Genomic DNA, 20408 nt, shown 5'->3' on the forward strand with positions numbered 1-20408 from the left:
TCTTGGAGTGGACATTTGAGAGGGGAAGACAGACAACACTCAAGGAAGGAGGAGGGACTTCCATGGTGGTCCAGCGGTTAAGAACCCGTCTTGCAATGCAGGGGACACGGGTTTGACCCCTGGTCGGGGAACTAAGTCCCACATGCCCCGGGGCCAACCAAGCCTTCGAGGCAACTTCTGAAGTCCACCTGGGCTACAACTGGGGAATCCGCGCACCACGATGAAAGATCCTGCATGCTGGAAGTAAGATCAACGCTGCAACTAAGACCAGAGGCTGCCGAATTAAAAAAAAATCTGCCTTCTAATGTTCCAATGCAAGGGGTGTGGGTTTGATTACTGATCAGGGAACTAAGATCCCACATGCCATGGGGCAACTGAGCCCTTGTGCTCTGGAGCCTGCGTACCACACCTAGGCAGAAGCCTCCGCACTGCAACCAAGATCCGACACAGTCAAAAAATATTAAAAAAAAAAAAGGGGGGGGGCAAGGAGGAAATGGCTGTGGCACATCACAGGAGCATGGCAGCTACAGCCTGGGGTTTTTGGCCAGGCTAGTCAGGGGAGCCCTCTCTGAGGAGGTGACATTTGGGCTAAGACCTGAAGGATAAAATGCAGGCAATCTCACAAGATTTAGGGGGAAGAACAGCTAGGATAGGAAAGAGTCGAGCAAGTGCCTGAGTTGGGATTGAGTCTGAGCGAACAGGCAGGCAGGTTGGAGGGCTGGCCAGAGCACAACAGGGAAGAGGCCATCAGAAAGGAAGGAGGGAGGCAGTTCCCGGGGGCCCCGGTGACAACTTGTCCTTCCCTCCCAGGGAGATGGAGCCACAGGAGGGCTCTGAGCAGGGAGGCACATGACCTGATGCAGTTGCCCACAGGGTCCCTCTGGCTTTGCGTGGGGGGGCAGAAAGCAAGAAGAGGCTGCTACGATACAGGACAGCGGACGAGACAGCAAAGGCAGGATTTGGGAATTTTTTTTTTTTTTAAGATTTACTTATTTTTGGCTGCACTGCGTCTTCATTGCTGCATACAGGCTTCCTCTGGTTGTAGAGAGTACAGGTTCTAGGCACGCAGGCTCAGTGGTTGCAGTTCTTGGGCTCCAGAGCTTGGGCTCAGTAGCGGTGGAGTACAGCCTTAGTTGTTCCATGGCATGTGGGATCTTCCATGAACTTGTGTCCTCTGCATTGGCAAGTGGATTCTTAACCACTGGGCAACCAGAGACCCCCTGGAAATATTTTGGAGGAGGAGCTGCCAGGGTTTGCTGAAGGATGGGATGTGGATGTGAGAATAGCCTAGGATGACTTGAAGTGCTGCAGTTGGAGGAGCTGCGAAAGCAGTTCCAGGTATGGAGATGGGGGCTCCAAGGGGAGGAGTGGGTTCTGGCTTCACCGAGTTCAGGCTGCTTCCCGCCCCACCTGGGGCTGGGGACCGAGGCGGAAGGTTGGGTGTGAGGTACCACTTATCCCAGGGTCAGGGGAGAGGCCTCAGCATCCTCTTGGTTCCCTCAGTGACCCCCAAGCTACCCTCTACATGCTCCGGGGGTGCTGGACACTTCTGGCATGGTCCCTGCAGCCACAGACCCCTGGATGGTTCAGCACCTCTGAGAAACTGGCCAGCATCCTGGCAAGTCGGCCAGGCCACCTCCCTCACTCACAGACCCACACAAGCCTTTGTTCTGACCATTTATTAGGGAACCTTCTCTTAATCACTGAGGGTGGGAAGAAGGAAGGAGGCATGGAGGCCTCCTCTCCCTCTCCTCTGCCCTCCCCCAGACCTCCAAGTCCCCTTGGAGGAACCACTGCTTCTCACTGCAGGCTGGGACCCCCAATGACAACAGGGTCTCTGACTGATCCCCAGGAACCCTGGAGTCCAGAGGCCCAGGTGGGGAGTGGACATGAAGAAGGTAGATGTCGGGACAGACTCAGGACACCAGGTCCCAGGGGCCAGGGACCCCTAAGCTCCAGGAAGTGGTGACAACCCTACTGGCCAACAAGGATGAGTCCTCAGCTCGAGGCAGGCTGGCCCGGGAGCCTGGGCTTCTGGGGCTGGTTGGGGCCGATGTACTGGAGAGGCACGTGGGTGGGGGTGGTGATCCGATCGGTGCCGAGGTAGGGCTGGAGGGCAGGGGGCACGAGCACTGAGCCGTCCTGGGGAGAGAGCAGGCCTCAGGCGGCTGCCCAGCCGGCCTTCCAGCCTCCGGCCCCCGCCTCCCACCATGGGATCCTCCCGCCGCCCCCGCCCCTCACCTTCTGCTGATAGCTCTCCAGGAGGGCGATGAGGAGACGAGGGACAGCACAGCCCGTGGCATTCACCTGAGAGGAGGGGACGCTCAGATCCAGGCTCCAGTGGGCCCAGGGGAGGGGCTGCAGTGGTGGGTCTCCGGCATGGGGGTGCAGGGCAGGGCGGGCAAGGGTGTGGGCTCACCGTGTGTGCGAACTGCAGCTCCCCGGCCTCGGTCTGGAACATGATGTGTAAACGGCGGCTCTGGAAGTCCGTGCAGTTGGAAGCACTGGTGACCTGGGCGTGGGGGTTGGGGTGGGCTGAGACGATGGGCTGTGGGGAGCAGTGAGGGGGGTCCTCTTTCCCACCCTGAGGGCCCCGCTGGACAGGGGGCTCACCTCACCGAACCGGCCTCGCCCTGGCATCCAGGCCTCAATGTCGAACTTGCGGTAGGCGGGCAGGCCCAGCTCCTGTGTGGGCATGTCCAGGACTCTGCAGCCCCGGAGAAAGACAGGGCAAAGGGCAGTGGGTGAGAGGTGGGGGGGTGGGGTGCAGTGGGAGGTGATGGAAGGGTAGGAAGCCCCAAAAGAGGGAAACGGAGGTAATAAAGAGATGACGGTGGCAAAGGGGACGAGATGGCCAAGACACCGGGCTGTTTGTTCACCAGGGCTCTTCTTCCTTCTATAGATAGCAACAGCACCCCCAGATTTCTGTAATGGGTCACTCAGAAAAAAGTCCACCCTCCTCAGCCTCTCCTGAAAATGTGTGACTGACAGGGTGAGCGAGGCGGTGGGGCTCGCGCCGTCCGGTCACCCCCTTAGAGGGAAGGGGTGTGCCCTCTCCCCAACCTCCCCTTCCCACTGGAAGGTAAAAAGCCATCCTGGGGCTTCCCTGGTGGCTCAGTGGTTAAGAATCCACCTGCCAATGCAGGGAACATGGCTTCGATCTCTGATCCAGGAAGATCTCACATGCTGTGGAGCAGCAGAGCACACGCGCCGCAACTACTGAGCCTGCGCTCTGGAGCCCGGGAGCTGCTACCACTGAACCCTCGCATTTCAACTATGGAAGCCTGAGCTTCCAGAGCCCATGCTCCACGAGAGAAGTCACTGCAAGGAGAAGCCCGCACACGGCCACTGGACAGCAGCTCCCGCTCGCTGCGACTGGAGAAAAGCCCGCACAGCAGTGAAGAGCCAGCACCACCAATAACAACAATAAGTAAACAAAACAGTATCTTAAAAAGCCATCTTGGACTAGGCAGATGAGACAGCATGCTAGGGTCGGGGAGTCACAGGAGGGAAGGGAGCTTGTCTTGACACTGGACTTGATAGATAGACATCCTATATACAATCCTAACACGGGCAAAAGGGGGCAGGGGAGAAGAGGCGGTGAGGGTTTTCAAGATGGGGGAGCGCCCAGCCAGCCTTTCCCTCCTCCCCAACCCCTCACCCTCTGTCCCCAACCCCAGACCCCACCATCCATCTCAGCCCCTGGCCCCTCCCCGCACCGGAAGTGCAAGCCCAGCTCTGTCAAGATCTCCATCTGAAGGGACAGGAACTCCTCCAGCAGCTCTGAGCTCTGCTCCAGCCCGGGGCCTGTCACCCCAAACATCTCCACCTGGGGCAGGGCGAGGGGCACAGGAGTCAGGAGGCACTAGGCTGTTGGGGTGTCCCCGCCACAGTCCTAGCTATGCCAACCTTGGTGAAGTGGTGTACTCGATACAGCCCCCACGGCTCCTTCCCCGTGTCTGTTTCCGCCCGGTAGCAGGTACTGGAACAAACCATCCTGGTGGGGGGTGGGGTGGGTAAGTGGGGTCAGGGAGAGGACAGGGGATGTCACAGGTGGGGACAAGTTCTACAGGAACAAGGCATCACCTGATTGGCAGGTCCCTGAAGGCCACGGAGTGGTCCATGAAGTAGCCTGGGAGGAGAAGGGGACAGAAGGGGTCAGCCAGGGCCACCATCCATCCATCCACAGGAAACCTTTGTGGGAATTAGAAAAGGTGTCCCTTCTGGCAGACACAACCTCATGTCAGGACACGTGGCTGAACAACCTACACAACTGTACGCATAGGCCCTGGGCGTGCAGCCATCACCCCCGGGATGCTCCTGGCTGCCCCCTTTCCCTCCCGCGCCGAGGACCTGAGGGGCTCTCGCCCTGCTCTGGCCCCCAGGTGTGCTCTCACCTGCAAGTCCTACCTCCGCTGTCCCGGCCAGATTGAGGTCTTCAAAGCGGGAGGGGTCGATGTTGTAAATTTGGGATGGTTTGGCATTTGGTGTCATCCCACAGCCTTCCTGGGGAGGAGGCCAGAGGACAGGTAACCTTGGGGGGCCCCATTCTGTCATCATATCCCCTGCTCCTCCCCTGGAAGGAAGGGAAGCACCCTGCATGCATGTGCGTGCTCAGTCACTCAGCCATGCTGACTCCTTTGACCCCATGGACTGCCGCCCGCCAGGCTCCTCTGTCCACGGAATTTTCCAGGCAAGAAGACTGGAGGGAGTTGCCATTTCCTCCTCCAGGGGATTATCCTGACCCAGGGATCAAACCCACAGCTCCTGCATTGGCAGGCGGATTCTTTACCACTGAGCCGCCTGGGAAGCCCCAGATTCACCCTGAGTTCCCTATTATGACGCGACCCCTTCAACCCAACCCCAGGGCAGTTTCTTCAGTGGAGACAGGCTGGTCTTGCTGCCTGGGGCCCCCATAACATGGCCTGACACATGGCTGGGCATGGGGAACGGAGTCCTCACTTACAAACACAACTCCTCGGAGAAGGTCTGGCACCGTCATGGGGGTGAAGCCCTGGGAAGGGGTAGGGAAGGGGTGAGGAGCACAGCCAGGACCCCCACCAGACCCCAAGCTCAGGCCTGAAGAACGGACACTGCAGAGGGGACTAACAGCTCCCCCGTGTCACTCTGAAGCCCATTCCACTGGAGAGGACACTGAGGCAGGCCCGAGCAGTGGGCATGGAGCTGGCCCTGGGTGCTGGGGCCCTGTCACTGGGGCCTCCCGATGTCCTCACTCAGGTTACCATACAGGGTAGTGGAGGTGTAGTTCTCCGTACAGATGTGACTGTGTCCCCCACCAGTGAACACCCTCTGTGACTCCCAGTGCCCTCAGGACAGTCCGGGTCCCTCACTGTGACCAGCGTCCCATTGGTCGCTGCATGACCAGCCCTCAGCCCTTGCCGACCCCCCCAGTCTCAGCAGACACTGTTCTTTCCCCAACACTCGCTGTCCACTGCAGGCAGGCAGTGAGGGCCAATGGTGACAGGTGCAGGCTCTCGGGCGAGCCCCACACGTGAGCCAGAGGTCCTGGACAGTTCCTCCCTCTCCAGGCCTCAATTTCTCCATCTCTAAAGGGGACAGTAACAGCACGCTCCTCTTAACGCTGCCCTAAGAATGAAGTATGCCAATGATACACATAAGCTCTGAAAACAGTGACTGGAGTAGAGGCACCCCCTCCTCTCCACCTTGAGCCTTTGGAGCTCAGCGTCGATGCCACCCCCTCCAGGCAGCCCTCCCATCCTGGCCCATACCCGGTGGATGAGCTTGTTGAGTGTGAAGTTGACCAGGCCGTGCTGCAGGAGGGCCCCAGCCCCGCGCAGGTAATAGGAGCGGTGGCCAGACACATGGGACAGGCGCCTGGGAGACAGATGGGCAGACAGGTGGGGGCCTGTAGGCCGGGGCTGGTGGGGGAAGAAGGGGGACTCTAGCACCCCGGGGCAGAGGCCCAGCTGCCAGGCGGGAGGCCGGTCATCAAACATTCATGCCGGGCGAGGCCCTGGTGGTTCCACATCCCATGCTGAGCCCAGTGAAGTGGAGCCGGCAGCCAGCTGCTGGGGTGGGGGGTTGCTGAATGGCAGGGTCTGGGAGGGGGGGCTCACTTCTGACGGATGATGTCGAGTTTCTCGGCTATTTCCAGGTGGCCCCGGGGTTGGAAGGAGAAAGCTGTATATGGATGAAAAGCAATGGGGTAAGAGGAGAAGAGACAGGGAACAGGGGATAGAGAGAAAGAGGATTAGAGAGACAGTGGGGGAAGAGGGAGGGAGAGAAAAGGAGAGAGAGGGGAGGAGAAAGAGCCAGACACACACACACACACAGGAACACACACACACGAGACAGTGTGAGAAAGCCCAGGGCTCTACAGGCTCCGGCCACAGTCCCAGACCCCAGGAGCCCCCGCCCTCAGCCTGGGGTCCCCCAGCCTGGGCTATGGCCTACCTGGCTTGTCTCCAACCACATGGAGCACGCGGGCCTGGCTTTCGTCCCCGACAGGCTGTGGGAAACAGTGGGTGTCAGAGGGAAGGTGGCGCCGGACAGGGCCCTGGCCTCCCCTGCCGCCCGGCGAGGTGCTCACCACGTCTGGGTGGGTCTGGTTGGGCAGCCTCAGTGCCCGCAGGTAGAACTGCTCTTCGAGCTGGGCCTCCTTGGGGTAGAGGAGTGTGAGCTGCTTCCGGATCTCCCGGCCACGTGCCCGCAGACTCTGATATTGGGGGTCCTGGGAACGGGACACGTGGGGTCAGCCCAGGAGAGGGTGGGGTCCTGGCTAGGATAACCTCTGTGGTGGACTTTGTTGCTTCTTCTTCAGGCTCAACATCCTGAATTTCCTTTCAGGAACCTCCCCTCACCACCTCGTGGCATGTCCACAAGGACATGCCTCTGGCTTGGCCTACTAGAACATTCCATTGCTTGGCCAAAGTGATTGGCTTAAAGACAGGCACGTGATCCAAGACAAACTCATGACAATCAGCCCCAGGGCTTTGTCTGGAAGTATCAAGAAAATGGTCCTCTTTGCACCAAACCTTGTCTTCCGTGCCCTCAAGGGGAGAAAGCTGAACCAAATATGGAGGAGCCAGGAGCTGGATCCAGCTGTACCTGAAGCCAGGATTTTTATGAATCAACACAGCCTGTTGTTATTTTTCTTACTCTTACTTGAGTTACGTTTTCCATCACATACAATGGAGACTGTATGACTGATAATGGTTATCTGTGCTGCCCACCCCCGATCAGGGACAGGATATCAACTCTCTGTAGTACCTGCTGCACTTGACTGTTGTCCTGGTTTACCTGGTAGAAAAGAGATGAGGAGGTGATTAGAGTGATGGAGTTGGGGATGAGGGGGAGGGGAAAGAGGGGTGAAAGGGCAGGGCTAGGGGATCTGAATTCCTTGCTCTGCCAGTGCCTGGCTGGACCCTCCTCCACCCTGTACCTCAGTTTCTCTATTAGTAAAACTGGGAGGAGGCAAGATAACATAACAGCAATCACACCCTGTAGCTCAGTTTAGTGCTGCCTCATGTCTAGCCATGGGCAGAGGACTCTCAGATGATCCTTTTTCTTCATAACCCCCACTATAAGGTTCGTATCAATGTGATTCCCATTTTGTTGATGAGAAAACTGAGACTCGGAATGGTAAAGTCTATGAGCATGCACATGGAGGCCTGACACCAACGGTCTTTGATGCTCGGAAACTTCTGTGTTCCTGAGCACCAGGGAATGCAGCAGAACTGGGTCTGAAAGTTGGGTGCCAACCAGAGTGTGCTCTTGGGCAAATCTCTTCCCCTCTCCAAGCCTTGGTATCCTGGTCTGTGAAATGGGCTGAGGGCAGGAGCTCCCCAGTCAGGCTGTTGCATGGTGTCCCCCAGATGATGAGCTAGGGACTTCCCTGGTGGTCCAGTGGTTAAGAATCAGCCCCAGGGATGCCTGGGCCCTGGACGCTTGTGGTGTGAGACGATGAATGTCCATATCCTTCAAACTCCTGAAACTGGGTTTCCCGTTACCTGTAGCCAGAGGCATCTTGCTGCCAGCCCCACACCTGCTCAGGACCCCGTGCTCACCACCAGGGCCCGCACTGCCTCTGTCACAGCCTCCTTCTCCTCCTCCAGGCTCCGGATCTGTTCCCGCAGCTGCCTCAGCTCCTGCCATGTTGAGATCTGGGATAAAATATACATAGAATTTTGCACATTAACTGTTTTTTAAGTGTACATTTCAGTGGCATTAAATACATTTATATTGTGCTAGCATCACAACTACCCATCTCCGGAACCACTGAACCTTCCCAAACTGAAACTGTACCCATTAGACATTCCTGCACCTGCCAACTACCATTCTATATTCTGTCTCTGTGGATTTGACTGAGACAAATCCAGAAGCCTCACAGAACTGGAATCACACAGTGCTTGCCCTTTTGCGACTGGCTTACTTCACCTAGCATAACGAATTTAAGATAAATCCATTTTGCAGTATGGGCTTCCCAGGTGGCTCAGTGCTAAAGAATCCACCTGCCAATGCAGGAGACACAGGGGTCGGGAAGATCCCCTGGAGGAGGAAATGGCAAGAAATGGCAACCCACTCTAGTGTTCTTGCTGGAAAATCTCATGGACGGAGGAGGCTGGCAGGCTACAGTCCATGGAGTTGCAAAGAGGCAGACATGACTGATCAGCTGAGCACTCACATTGTAGCATGTGTCGGAATTTCCTTCCTTTTTAAGGCTGAATGTTATTCCATTGCAAGTATTTACCACATTTTCTTACAAGATTCTTTTTGATGTGGACCATTTTTAAAGTCTTTATTGTACTGGTCACAGTATTGCTTCTGTTTCACGTTTTGGTTTTTGGCCTCAGTGCTCGTGGGGTCTTAGGTTCCTGGCCAGGGATCGAACCTGCATCCCCTGCTTTGGACCATGAAGTCTTAACCACTGGATTACCAGGCAAGTCCCTACCACATTTTCTCTATCCATTCATTGATTAGTGGACACTTGGGTTACTTCCACCTTTTGGCCACTGTGAATAATGCTGCTATAAACACGAACATACAGGTAGGTATCTGTTTGAGTCCCTGCTTTTCTTTTTTTTTTTGGGGGGGGGGTATGTACTCAGAAGTGGGATTGCTGGATTACATAGTAATTCTATGTTTAATTTTTTGAGGAACTGCCATATGTTTGTTTCTTTTTAAATTAGCTTCTCTGAGCCTTAGTTTCCCCTCTGTTAAAATTGTGGATATAATGGCACCCATCTCATAGGGTTGCTGTGAAACTTAAAGGGGACTCATCTGCATAAAGCACTTATACTAGATTGGATGTATGGGTTGGGGGGGGCGGTCCAAGAGAGGACTGGGAGGATTTGGGGTCCCCATCACCCCCAGCATTTCAACAGAGTCTAGAAATATGGCAATTCCAGTCCTAGTTCACCAGCATGTAGTGTTATGTATGTGCTGGCCTTATGAGTAGTAGCACAGTATGAATGTGTGTGTTAGTTGCATAGTCGTGTCCAACTCTTTGCAATGCTATGGACTGTAGCCCACCAGGCTCTTCTGCCCTTCTCCAGGGAATCTTCCCGACCTAGGGATCAAGCCTGGGTCTCCTGCATTACAGGCAGATTCTTTACCGTCTGAACCACCAGGGAAGCCCAGTAGTATGATTATTAATATTCACTGCCTTATTCTCAACATCAGGTACAGAACATACGCACTCCCTAAATATGTTCAAAAACACATTCGTTCATAAAATAACACTACTTAACTGCCTGATCGGAGAAGGCAATGGCACTCCACTCCAGTAGTCTTGCCTGGAAAATCCCATGGACGGAGGAGCCTGGTAGGCTGCAGTCCATGGGGTCGCTAAGAGTCGGACACGACTGAGCGACTTCACTTTCACTTTCATGCATTGGAGAAGGAAATGGCAACTCACTCGAGTGCTCTTGCCTGGAGAATCCCAGGGACGGGGGAGCCTGGTGGGCTGACGTCTATGGGGTCACACAGAGTCGGACACGACTGAAGCGACTTACCAGTAGCAGCAGCAACTGCCTGATACTTGTGGGGTAAGTGCAAAACTCTTCCTCTCACTCCCCAAAGGCAAGGGTCTCCCCTTACCCACTGATTCATATCTCTGTTCCCCGTTTTCCTTTGTGGCTTTACCATAAGCCTGGCAAGAGGCCTGAGCACAAAGGACGCGGGAAGACAGTGAGTTCCCAGCACGCTTTATGGACTAGGAGCATGATGGCTATATGGACAGTAGGGCCTTAGCACTCCGTGGTATCCGACACGTACCTAGGTGCCAGGCACAACACATTGGCTAAACTGGGAAGGAATTAAAATTCTTGCGATCAGAACGCCCCCTGCGGGACAGTATCTTGTAAGCCCATTTCGTCCGTAAAGCGAACAGCCAATAGGCAAAGCGGACCGGCCCCGCGGTGGTTGGGCCGCGCAAGCGCACTCACGATGCCGGGCAGATCCTTAGACCGCAACTCCCCCTTGCGGAGATCCAGCGCGCGCGCGGCATCTTCCGGGTATGCGCACAGTGATTCCATATCCAGCAGAGGGAGCGCGCTGTAGCCCTCACGCGCGTGTTCGTACAGGAGGTTCCGGTCCTGTCTCTCCGTAGCGAAACTTCTCTTGAAGCTCTGGTTACAGACACAGCCTCCTCGAAGCCGCAGGCCCCGACCAGCTACTAGAGGACCCAAGCGCCGCACTATGGACGCAGCCATCTTGGAAGGCGGACAAGGAGTCACGCACCCCCCTCGTCCCGCCCACTACTCATTTAGACCAATTACAAAGCTGCTGTTCTGCTCGAGACTAGCCAATCAGACCCTGGGAGGGGTGAAGCCCTTCTATGCCTCAAAAAAACACAATTCAATGAGAACAGTTGCCCGAGATTGACACTATCGTTGTCCAATCGTTCTCTGTTCCCCGCAGATCGAGCTAGAGATCGGTTTCAGCGTGTCGGCGGACCGGGCTAGGGTCGGTAAAGTCTACGGAGCTCGAGTTCTCCAAACCTCCGGGGTCTCCCCTCAGGTTCCCGTTTTATTCTGTATGTGAGCAGAGACTGTTGGCTCCCCGAGAGCTTATTCAGTGCAAGCCTAAACTTACGGAGGGACTTTCTCTTAGCAGCGTTAGGGGTTGCGGTTATACGGTAGAGGAAATTGCTTAGATTTGACCGGAAGGCTAAATAGGGAGGGTGGGGGAGAATTGGGGCTTCCATTGTGGCTCAGCTGGTAAAGAATCCGCCTGCAGTGTGGGGCACCTGGGTTCGATCTTTGGGTTTGGAAGATGCCCTGGAGAAGGGAAAGGCTGCCCACTCCAGTATTCTGGCGTGGAGAATTCCATGACCTGTATAGTCCATGGGGTCACAAAGAGTCGGACACGACTGAGTGACTTTCATTTCACTAAATAGGGAGAGTTGGGGAGAATTTGGACCCTACCCCAATGAAGGCCACTTTATCTTATCCCCTTATACAGGGACTCTGCAGGCGGTGGGATGTCTTGGTCCGGCCTTCTCCGTGGCCTTAGCATGTCCCTAAATTATGGTAAGTGGGGGGCTTGGGGTTCCTCTGGGTGGGAATTTGGCTCTTCATCGGACTGAGATGGAGCCATAGGGAGGCTCTGAGCAGGGGAGGAATGTATCTGACCCAGTGTCCACAGGGTACCTCTGGCTGCATGTGGGGAGCAGACAGTAGAAATAGGGAGACCTGGGAGGAGGAGGACAGGAGAGTCCAGTGAGAATCAAGGGTAGACAGGACCAGGGTGGATGCTGTGGAGGAGGAAGGGGATTCCGATCAGTTGTGAAGTCTCAGTTGACAGAATCTGCTCATGGGGATGGAAGTGGGGTGACAGGGGGAGTAACACGGCCCAGAGACCAGCCTCCCCCCCACCTCAGAGGGTGGCTGTGGGGCGGTGTGTGTTAACGTAGATACGAGGCATAGAACAGTACAGGACACAGTGGAAACCTGTAAGTTAATTCTTACGAAATGCTTAAAAAAGAACCCGACACATGGTGATTGCTCCATAAATGTTATTAATATTACTCTCAGCCATGAGTACCTCCAGCCATAAACAAATATAGCCCTGGGAAGTACTTGGAACGGTGCCTCAAACAAAAGAGCGAGTGGCTGATGCTGTTATCTGTTCGCTGGGATAATAATCTCTCTTCCGCCCTCCTGGTGTCTCTCCAGGCCTAGCCCTGGCCCCCCGGCCTTGGGGCACGCGTCCCATGGCCACCCTGAACCAGCTACACCGTCGGGGCCCCCCGAAGTTTCCGCCTTCGAAACCAGGCCCGACGGAGGGCCGGCCACAGCTGAAGGGTGTGGTCCTGCGCACCTTTATCCGCAAGCCCAAGAAGCCCAACTCAGCCAACCGCAAGTGTTGCCGCGTGAGGCTCAGCACTGGCCGGGAGGCCGTCTGCTTCATCCCTGGAGAGGGCCACAACCTGCAGGAGCACCACGTGGTCCTCGTACAGGGCGGCCGCACGCAGGACCTGCCGGGTGTCAAGCTCAAGGTCGTGCGCGGCAAGTACGACTGTGGCCACGTGCAGAAGAAGAAGTGACTGTGGGGACCCGGTGGGTGGATCATCACTCAGAACTTTCTTTCCCTTGGTGCACCTGCAGTGCCCTGAGGAAGCAAGTCCAGCTCTAGAAGTAGCTGGTCTGGGTTCAAAGCCCAGCCCAGTGGACCCTTAACCCATAGGGGTCCTGGGCGCCCCTCTCTCAACACCGTTGGCTTCCATGCTGGCTCCAACAACCTCTTCTGCTGGGACAAGACTCTGTACTGCCATCTTCTGGGGAGGGGTTGCAATAAAGACCCCAGCCCCCAAGGTTTGTGACCTGAACCCTCTTGTGTGGTATTCACCCTCTTTGTGGTCTTGGCAACTGGACATCCCCCGGCCTCAATTTCCTTCACCAGAAAAAAAATAACTCCGCTCACAGTATCCCCTCTGTTGGATTTGGTGACGATTAAACCAGATGCTTTTACGTGTATAATAGCACGTGCAGTGACCGCTGTTACAAGCTTTGGAATCAGGTGGGCAGCGCTGAGGTCCAGTTCCCCTTCCTTCAGGCCAAGGGCCTGGACATGAAAGCCCTCCTGTCAAGCTTCCTCATCTGAAAAGTGCCAGTAATTGTAACATTGGCAGCAAAAGGGTGTTGCTGGGATTGGTTGGCGTGCATGGCTCTGCTCAGACACACACACCTGTGTTCAAATCCTACCTCCTCTGCCTCTTCCTTGCTCTGTGACTCTGGGTATATTTGTTCCCCACTCTGGCTCCATTTCCATGGCACTGAGAGTGATGCGGACCTCACCTGATCATGTGCTTGGCCAGGTTAGAGTTTTTTTTTCTCTGTTTTTTGGCCACACCACGCTGCATGTGGGATCTTAATTCTTCTACCAAGGATTGAACTCTCTCCCCTTGGACTGGAAGTGCAGCGTTTTGCCCACTGCACCACTGGGGAAGTACCGTGGTTTTAAGATTTGGGAGCTGAGCATATATCATTGGGCTCTGGAGCCCAACGTCTGGTTCAAGTCTGGCTTCCCCTACTTCCTGGCCAGGTGACCCTGGGCAGGCCTTTTAAACTCTGAACCTGTTTCCTTCTGGACCAAATGGCAGTGACAATGGGGTACCTCCCTGAGAACTGCTGGGAGAACAGCTGAGAACAGGCAGGGGAGCTGTTGGCTGAGTCCTGGTGACCCATCTGTGTTCTCGAAACTCACCCACTTCTTGCATGGCACTTAGCACCCCGAGGTTCTCACTATTGGAAATAACCCACATGGCCTTTTAGGGTCAGAGCTGGGGGCAGACAAGCACATCAGTTACAGATAAAATCCCCCATCAGCTCACACTCTGCACCAATTTTTTATTAAGCTGGCTTGTCAGCTGCACTCAGCTAGGGAAACTGGGAGACATCAGGGGAGCCTTGCTCCCGGAGTCCTTCTCCAAGTGGGCTCAGGTGTGGAGAAAAGGAGGCTGTCGTCTTGGCAGAAGGAGAGGCTGCCCGACACAGGGCCAGGAGGTGGGGGTAGAGGATACAGTTTGGGGGTCAGTGCAGACTGGGCCTTAGGAATTCTGAAAGAAATGGCACCTGTATGGCTCAGAGGAGAGGAGCTGTTGGGTGTGGTGCTGGAGGAGCTTGCATGGGCCCCACTACTGAGTCCCAGAGATTACCCCAAAGGAGAGGATGGGTTCCCTTTGAGGCCCCTGTTGGTCCCCCCGAGGACAACTCTGCTCCCTGCCAGCAATTGCCTTAACCCCAAAATACGCTGACAAGAGTCCTTGTCCAGGATTGTTAGCAGCATTCCTCTATTTTTAACCTGGGTTTGGCCTTTGCTTTTTGACTCAGTGGGTTCGATCCCTGGGTTGGGAAGATCCTCTGGAGAAGGGAATGGCAATCCACTCCAGTATTCTTACCTGGAGAATCCTATGGACGGAGAAGCCTGGTGGGCTACAGTCCATGGGGTCACAAAGACTTGGACACGACTGAGCAACTAACACATCAACTGATGGGATTTCCCTGGTGGCTCCGTCACTAAAGAATCCACCTGCCAGTGCAGGAGATGTGGGTTTGATCCCTGGGTCAGGAAGATGGCCTGGAGAAGGAAATGGCAATCCACTCCAGTATTCTTGCCTGGGAAATCCCATAGACAGAGGAGCCTGGTGGGCTACAGTCCAAGGGGTCACAAGAATTGGACACGACTTGGTGACTAAACCAGCATCAACTGATCAGCACACGTGAGAAAGAAATTTACAAGTACAGTACAGGTCTCTGAGTTACTCTTTGACACTGCCCTGGGGAAGCAAGTGACCAGCCCGTTGGATCCCTGGTTTCTTGGTTGAAGCAGCAGCAAGTGGGGTTCACTGGAAGAGTGCCGGGAACAGGCCACACAGGACCTCCCCAGACCCTTCCACAGGCATCCTCTGGCTCCTGGCTGCAAAAGCCGCCCTTGATTGACGTTAGTGTCCGGCAGATGGCAGTCTGTCCTGGAAGGCTGGGTCAGGCTGGTTAGCTAGGACAGGCGGATCCTGACCCTCACACTGGAGTGGGTCACAAGGGTGCCGTAGTGCCCCACCCAGGAACGCGTGTCTCTTCCATACTGCTCAAAAGACACGTAGCGGATACCCTTGCCAAAGTTGGTAAAGACGTGGGAGACCTGCGCAGGGAAGGAGAGGGAGGGAGTGAGGCTCCAGGGGCTCCTCTTCCTCCGCCTCCTTGACATATCGTCTCCATCACCTGACCCTGCTCCAGGCACTGGGGATATCGCAATGAAGAAAGCAGCCCAAAGAGCTCATCCTGGGACTTCCTTCTAGTCCAGTGGTTAAGAATCTGCCTGCCAAGGCAGAGGACATAGGTTCGAGCCCAGGTCTGGGAAGATCCCACATGCCCTGGAGCAACTAAGCCCGTGTGCTGCTGCTCCTGCTGAACCCACAAACCCTAAAGCCTGTGCTCTGCAGCAAAAGAAGCCACCGCTGTGAGAAGTCTATGCACTGTAACTGGAGAGTAACCCCTGCTCGCTGTAACTAGAGAACAGCCTTCATGCAGCAATGAAGACCCATTGCTGCCAAAAATAAATAAATAAATCTTTTCCTGGTGAAGCTGAGAGTCTAGATTCTGACACTGAAGACAGAGGGGGGGAAAGGGTGGAGGAAATTCTGCAAGTGGGTGGGGTTGTAATATGAGTAAGCAAGGGCTGCGCTGAGATGACATTTGAGCAGAGACCTAGTGGAGGTGGGGATCTGGAGGAAGAGTGGTCCAGACAGAGGAACAGTGCAAAAGCCCTGAGGTGGCCGCGTGCCGCAAGCAGAGTGAGGGAAGTAGGAAAGGGTGTCAAGGAGGCAGTGGGCAGAGCACGTGGGGCATTTGAGATGGGCCCCAGAAGAACTTCGGCTTCTGGCTTTTAATTTTTTGAGGCTATGCCACTGGGCTTGTGGGATCTTAGTTCCCCTACCAGGGATGGAACTTATGCCTCCTGTAGTGGAAGCACAGAGTCTTAACCACAGGGAAGTCCCTTGCTTCTGGCTTTTTTGGTAATTTTTTAAATTGAGCTGAAATTCAAATTCACCTAACATACCATTTAAGACTACAATTCAGTGTATTATTTATTTATTTTTTTTGCACATTTGTAATATTATGCAACCATCAGCACTATCTAAATCTGGAACATTTCATCACCCTAGGAAAAAACCTCAAATCCATTAGCTGTCATTTCCAATTCCTCCCTCCCTCTGTCCTCTGGCAACCACTAATCTATCTGCTTTTTGTTTCTATGTTGTTCAGTCACTAAGTCATGTCTGACTCTTTGCAACCCCATGGATTGCAGCATGTCAGGCTTTCCTGTCCTTAACTATCTCCTGGAGTTCGTTGAACTCATGTCCATTGACTTGGTGATGCCATCCAACCCTCTCATCCTTTGTCGCCCCTTTCTCCTCCTGCCCTCAGTCTTTCCCAGCATCAGTCTTTTCCAGTGAGTTGGCTCTTTGCATGTGTCTCTAGGGCTTTGCTTATTCTGGAAATTTCATATAAATGTTATCATACAATATGTGGCCTCTTTCATTTAGCACAATGTTTTCATGGGTCACCCATGTTGAGGTGTGAATCTGTACTTCACTCCTTTTTATAACTGCATGATAGGATATTGGCTTTTGTTCTGAGATGTAGCCTTGGGACGGTTACAGGCAGGTGAAATCTGTGGTCTGATTTTTTTTTTTTTATTCACTTTTTAATAGCTTTCTAGATGCTGAGTCTGTGTGTTGGGTTGGGATTGGAGGGAGAAGATCAGGAATTGAACCAGAAGACCAAAGGTTACTTTGATAAGTGAGGTATGATGACCATGACAGCTTAGGCTCAGGAGCCACTGTGGCTTTGAATCAAGCCCTGCATGCTTTAGGGTGAGTTTGGGTGTCACTTCCGTCCCTCAGTTTCCCCAACTCTAGAATGGGGAAGGAGCAAGGATTTTGGTTCACCACATGCATTCCAGCAAGGATTTTGGTTCACCACTGCATTCCGAGCAACTACAGCAGTGCCCGGTACACAGTAGGTGCTCAATAAATGTCTATTGAATAACTAGGTCATTGTGCTAATGAAATAAATTAATGGGTAAAACTTTTGGACAGGCCTGTAATAAGGGCTTAATAATTGTTAGCTGTTGTTATTATAGATACAGATGGTGGTGCTGAGAGCTGAGAACTGAATTTGAGCAGGGTGAGAAGTGGATGTGCCCCTGGACAGGTCAAGGGTGGTGTGGAAGGCGGTCTGGACCCACCTGTCGGCAGCCTCTTTCAGTCCACTGAAGGACCGGGTTGGGTGAGGCCGAGAACTTGACCACTTCATTTTCATACACGTCCAGGAGGCGGACCCGAAGCCGGTAGATGCAGCCGCAGTTCTCCCGGGCACCCCACCTGCCAAGTGGTGGTGAGCCTTCACGTCTCCGCTACCCACTTAGGTCTCTGGCCTCCAGGAACTTTGATGATGCCAGGCCTGGGAACCTAGGGGGAGGAGCCTAGGTGCCCCTGAGGGGGAGCCAGAGCCTGGAGGAGGAGCCTGGGTGTTCCTGGGGTGGGGCCAGAGTTTGGGGCAGGAGCCTGGGTGTTCCGGGGTGGAGCCAAAACTTGGGGGAGGAGCCTGGGTGTTCTTGAAGAGGGGCCAGAGTCTGGGGGAGGAGTCTGAGTGTTCTTGGGGTGGAGCCAGAGCTGGGGGAGGAGCCTGGATGTTCCTAGGGTGGAGCCAGAGCCTGGGCTCGCTAAAGGTCCGTCCCTGCCTGGCTCTGCTACTATGAGAGCATAGCTTCCCTTCTTTCAGCCTCACTATGAAGGGGACACAGTAGCAGTGCCAGCCCATGGGAGTGACAGGGTGTGAAATGAGCCCCTTCTTTAGACCTACCACCTCCACCGGGGTGGCGGTGCGGGCAGGTTGCCACTCTTTACTCACCAGTCGGCCACACAGATCTCGATTTGGGCGCTGTCGAGCAGCTCCTGCCACACCCCTTCCATCACCAAGTCCACAAGCTGCCTCTTAAAGCACCATCTAGGAAGAGGGGGATAATGCGGGGTGGAGGGCCAAGAGTTCCATCATTTAAATCACAGCCCAGAAATCACCTCCTCCTGGAAGCCTCCCCTGACTATCCTGTCTGAAGCGGCCCCTTAGGGCTGCTCTACCAGACAAGACGTATAATGGGCTGTGGGCATCCCTGTTGGCCTCTCAGATTCCCCTCCATCATTCACTCCGCTGTGGCACCAGGAGGCTGGACCGTATGCAGGCTTGCCCCTTATATTTGTGGGGACCAGAACATGAATGCAAATAGAGGCACACCATAGTAGACATCTGAGCGAGAGTTCTGAGGTCTCCTCACGATCCAAGAGGCCCCCCGTCTAAGATTGTGTTGCCTGTATGGAAGGGTCTCCCTTCCCCTCTACTTCCTGTTGGGTCAGTCAGTGGGAAGCTTTAGCAGCAGATAGAAGGGAGAAGGCCATGGCACCCCACTCCAGTACTTATGCCTGGAAAATCTCATGGCTGGAGAAGCCTGGTAGGCTGCAGTGCATGGGGTCACTAGAGTCGGACAAGACTGAGCGATTTCACTTTCACTTTTCACTTTCATGCATTGGAGAAGGAAATGGCAACCCACTCCAGTGTTCTTGCCTGGAGAATCCCAGGGACGGGGAAGCCTGGTGGGCCGCCGTCTATGGGGTTGCAAAGAGTCGGACACGACTGAAGCGACTTAGCAGCAGCAGCAGCAGCAGCAGAAGGGAGAAGAGAGTGGAATCAGGGTATTTATCCTCCTGGCTCCCTCCCAAGGGATCATAGTGGGACTTTGTGTCTCTCCAAGAAAGGACCCTCTCCACAGTGCCCTCTCCTCCCAGCTTTCTCTGTCATCATGTTTCAATAACTGTTTTCTCCCTTACCCCTGCCAGGCCTAGGGGTAATAACGTCCCTCCCCCTAGCCTAGGGTCCTGCAGTATCTCTTGTGTTCTGCCTGTACCTTTGTAAATAGTCCTTCTTGAATTTCAATGTGCCATAATAACAGAAATAGTGATTTATCATGAGAACTGATAAACTGACCAGAACAGAGTGCTCAAGGACACATCTAGCTATGTATGGGAACTTCATAAATGATGGAGGTGGCGCTGACATTCCATGGTAAAAGGAAGGATTCTTTAGTACATGGTGTTGGGAAAACTGGCTCAGTATATAGAGGGAAAAACAAAAAACTGGATCCTTACCGAACATCACATTCAAAGGTGGATTAAAGATCTAAATATAAAAGATAAAACTATGAGGTTACTAGAAAAGAGTAGAAGTGAACACTGTTAGGATCTAAGGGGAGGGAAGGATTTTTTAAACAAAATTTCAAAAACAAATTCTAAAGCAAAAAGATGAATTTGATCATATGAAAATAACAAAGAATACCATGGACACACTTAATTCATATGGTAGAGTGGGAGATTTCTGTAATGTCCAGGATGGACAAACAACTGACATCTAGAATATATAGGAATTCTTGTGTATCAACGAGAATAAGACATCAACCTTAATAAAAATATGAACAGGCAGGGACTTCCCTGGTGGTCCAGTGGCTAAGACTCCATGCTCCCAGTGCAGGGGGCCTGGGTTCCATCCCTGGTCAGGGAACTAGATCCCACATGCTGCAACTGAGAGTTTGTATGCCGCAACTAAGACCTGATGCAGCCAAATAAATAAACTAAGTGGTAAAAATAGGAACAGGTAACTGACAAAAGAGGGAATTCAAAAGGCTGACAATTATTAGTCGAATGACTGAGTACATGCATGTGGGAAGGAGAGTGTGAACGTGGGTGAGGGTGAGGATGAGGACCGTAGGGTAGGGTTCCCCCTCCCTCGCCCCAGTGATCAAGGGCCACTCACTCGAACGAAGTCACGAAGCAGGTCTGGGAAGGAGCGCCCGGCATCATTATGAGATTCTTTTCCACGGCCCAGCCATTCCCGCCGTGCTCCACCTCCCAGCCTCTGAAGCCCTCTGTGGGATATAATAGGGTTAAACACGGGGGATTCGCGCTCCAGCTTGCCCAGGAGAGAGCCCACCACTACCTAATGTGCTCGGTCCACCGGCCCCTCCCTCCCAGCAGGCAGTCTTTGTGGACCCACCCCCCGACCGCCTCACTCAGCTCGGTGCATCCACTCAGCTTCTTCTCAGCCTCCCTGGGCCCAGTCCCCTGCCCTGCCTCTCTTAAATCTCTTGAACCACTGGACTTTAATTCTGGCCCCGCCCGCCCGGGGTGCTACCTCTGGGATCCTCCAGCCTTGACCCCGCCCATTTACTCAGTTCCCCTTCCCACAGCCTCTCAAAAAGGCCTGATAGTTCTATGCAAGCTCCGCCCCCTGTCAGAGCCCAGTCGGTTTCTCCCCAGCCCTCCCCTGACCCCTCACCCTTTAACTACTGCCCACTGAGTTGAGGGGACTTCCCCA

At 54.2% G+C, this 20408-nt stretch overlaps 3 protein-coding genes across 8 annotated transcripts in view; 1 reads left to right on the forward strand and 2 right to left on the reverse strand.

Annotated features, from left to right (window-relative positions):
* Positions 1 to 1664: 1664 nt before the first annotated feature.
* Positions 1665 to 10702, reverse strand: SARS2 (seryl-tRNA synthetase 2, mitochondrial). The gene is given in 16 exon segments (NM_174457.3): positions 1665 to 2142; positions 2242 to 2307; positions 2420 to 2512; positions 2614 to 2707; positions 3720 to 3829; positions 3910 to 3997; positions 4087 to 4132; positions 4398 to 4506; positions 4967 to 5014; positions 5751 to 5856; positions 6099 to 6162; positions 6436 to 6490; positions 6572 to 6712; positions 7252 to 7281; positions 8049 to 8144; positions 10428 to 10702. Coding segments are annotated over 16 exon segments (1557 nt in total). The 5' UTR covers positions 10695 to 10702; the 3' UTR covers positions 1665 to 1998.
* A 198-nt stretch (positions 10703 to 10900) lies between these two features.
* MRPS12 (mitochondrial ribosomal protein S12) lies at positions 10901 to 12962 on the forward strand. Of its 3 annotated transcripts, none has more exons than XM_005219040.5 (3): positions 10901 to 11017; positions 11446 to 11513; positions 12159 to 12962. In XM_005219040.5, the coding sequence occupies exons 2-3, from the start codon at positions 11465 to 11467 to the stop codon at positions 12527 to 12529; spliced, it is 420 nt and encodes a 139-aa protein (XP_005219097.1). In that variant the 5' UTR covers positions 10901 to 11017; positions 11446 to 11464; the 3' UTR covers positions 12530 to 12962.
* An 850-nt stretch (positions 12963 to 13812) lies between these two features.
* Positions 13813 to 20408, reverse strand: part of FBXO17 (F-box protein 17) — a 31922-nt gene continuing 25326 nt past the window's right edge. For 3 of the 4 annotated variants that reach the window (NM_001103239.3, NM_001434742.1, NM_001434741.1), the window contains exons 4-7: positions 19848 to 19959; positions 17898 to 17993; positions 17233 to 17368; positions 13813 to 15123 (exon numbers count right to left, since the gene is read on the reverse strand). In NM_001103239.3, coding sequence (NP_001096709.2) covers positions 14980 to 15123; positions 17233 to 17368; positions 17898 to 17993; positions 19848 to 19894 — 423 coding nt within the window. In that variant the 5' untranslated portion in view covers positions 19895 to 19959 and the 3' untranslated portion in view covers positions 13813 to 14979. The remainder of the gene's footprint in view (positions 15124 to 17232; positions 17369 to 17897; positions 17994 to 19847; positions 19960 to 20408) is intronic. The other variant, XM_005218932.5, reaches the window with a different exon arrangement.

This window comes from Bos taurus, chromosome 18 (genome assembly GCF_002263795.3).
Source record: "Bos taurus isolate L1 Dominette 01449 registration number 42190680 breed Hereford chromosome 18, ARS-UCD2.0, whole genome shotgun sequence".
In the NCBI taxonomy this organism is placed as follows: domain Eukaryota; kingdom Metazoa; phylum Chordata; class Mammalia; order Artiodactyla; family Bovidae; genus Bos; species Bos taurus.

Excerpts from the sequence above, each read along its gene's own strand:
- MRPS12 (XM_005219040.5), top strand. The coding sequence starts at position 11,465 with ATGTCTTGGTCCGGCCTTCTCCGTGGCCTTAGCATGTCCCTAAATTAT. Across the intron at positions 11,514-12,158 it reads TAGCATGTCCCTAAATTATG|GCCTAGCCCTGGCCCCCCGG; the intron begins GTAAGTGGGGGG and ends GTGTCTCTCCAG.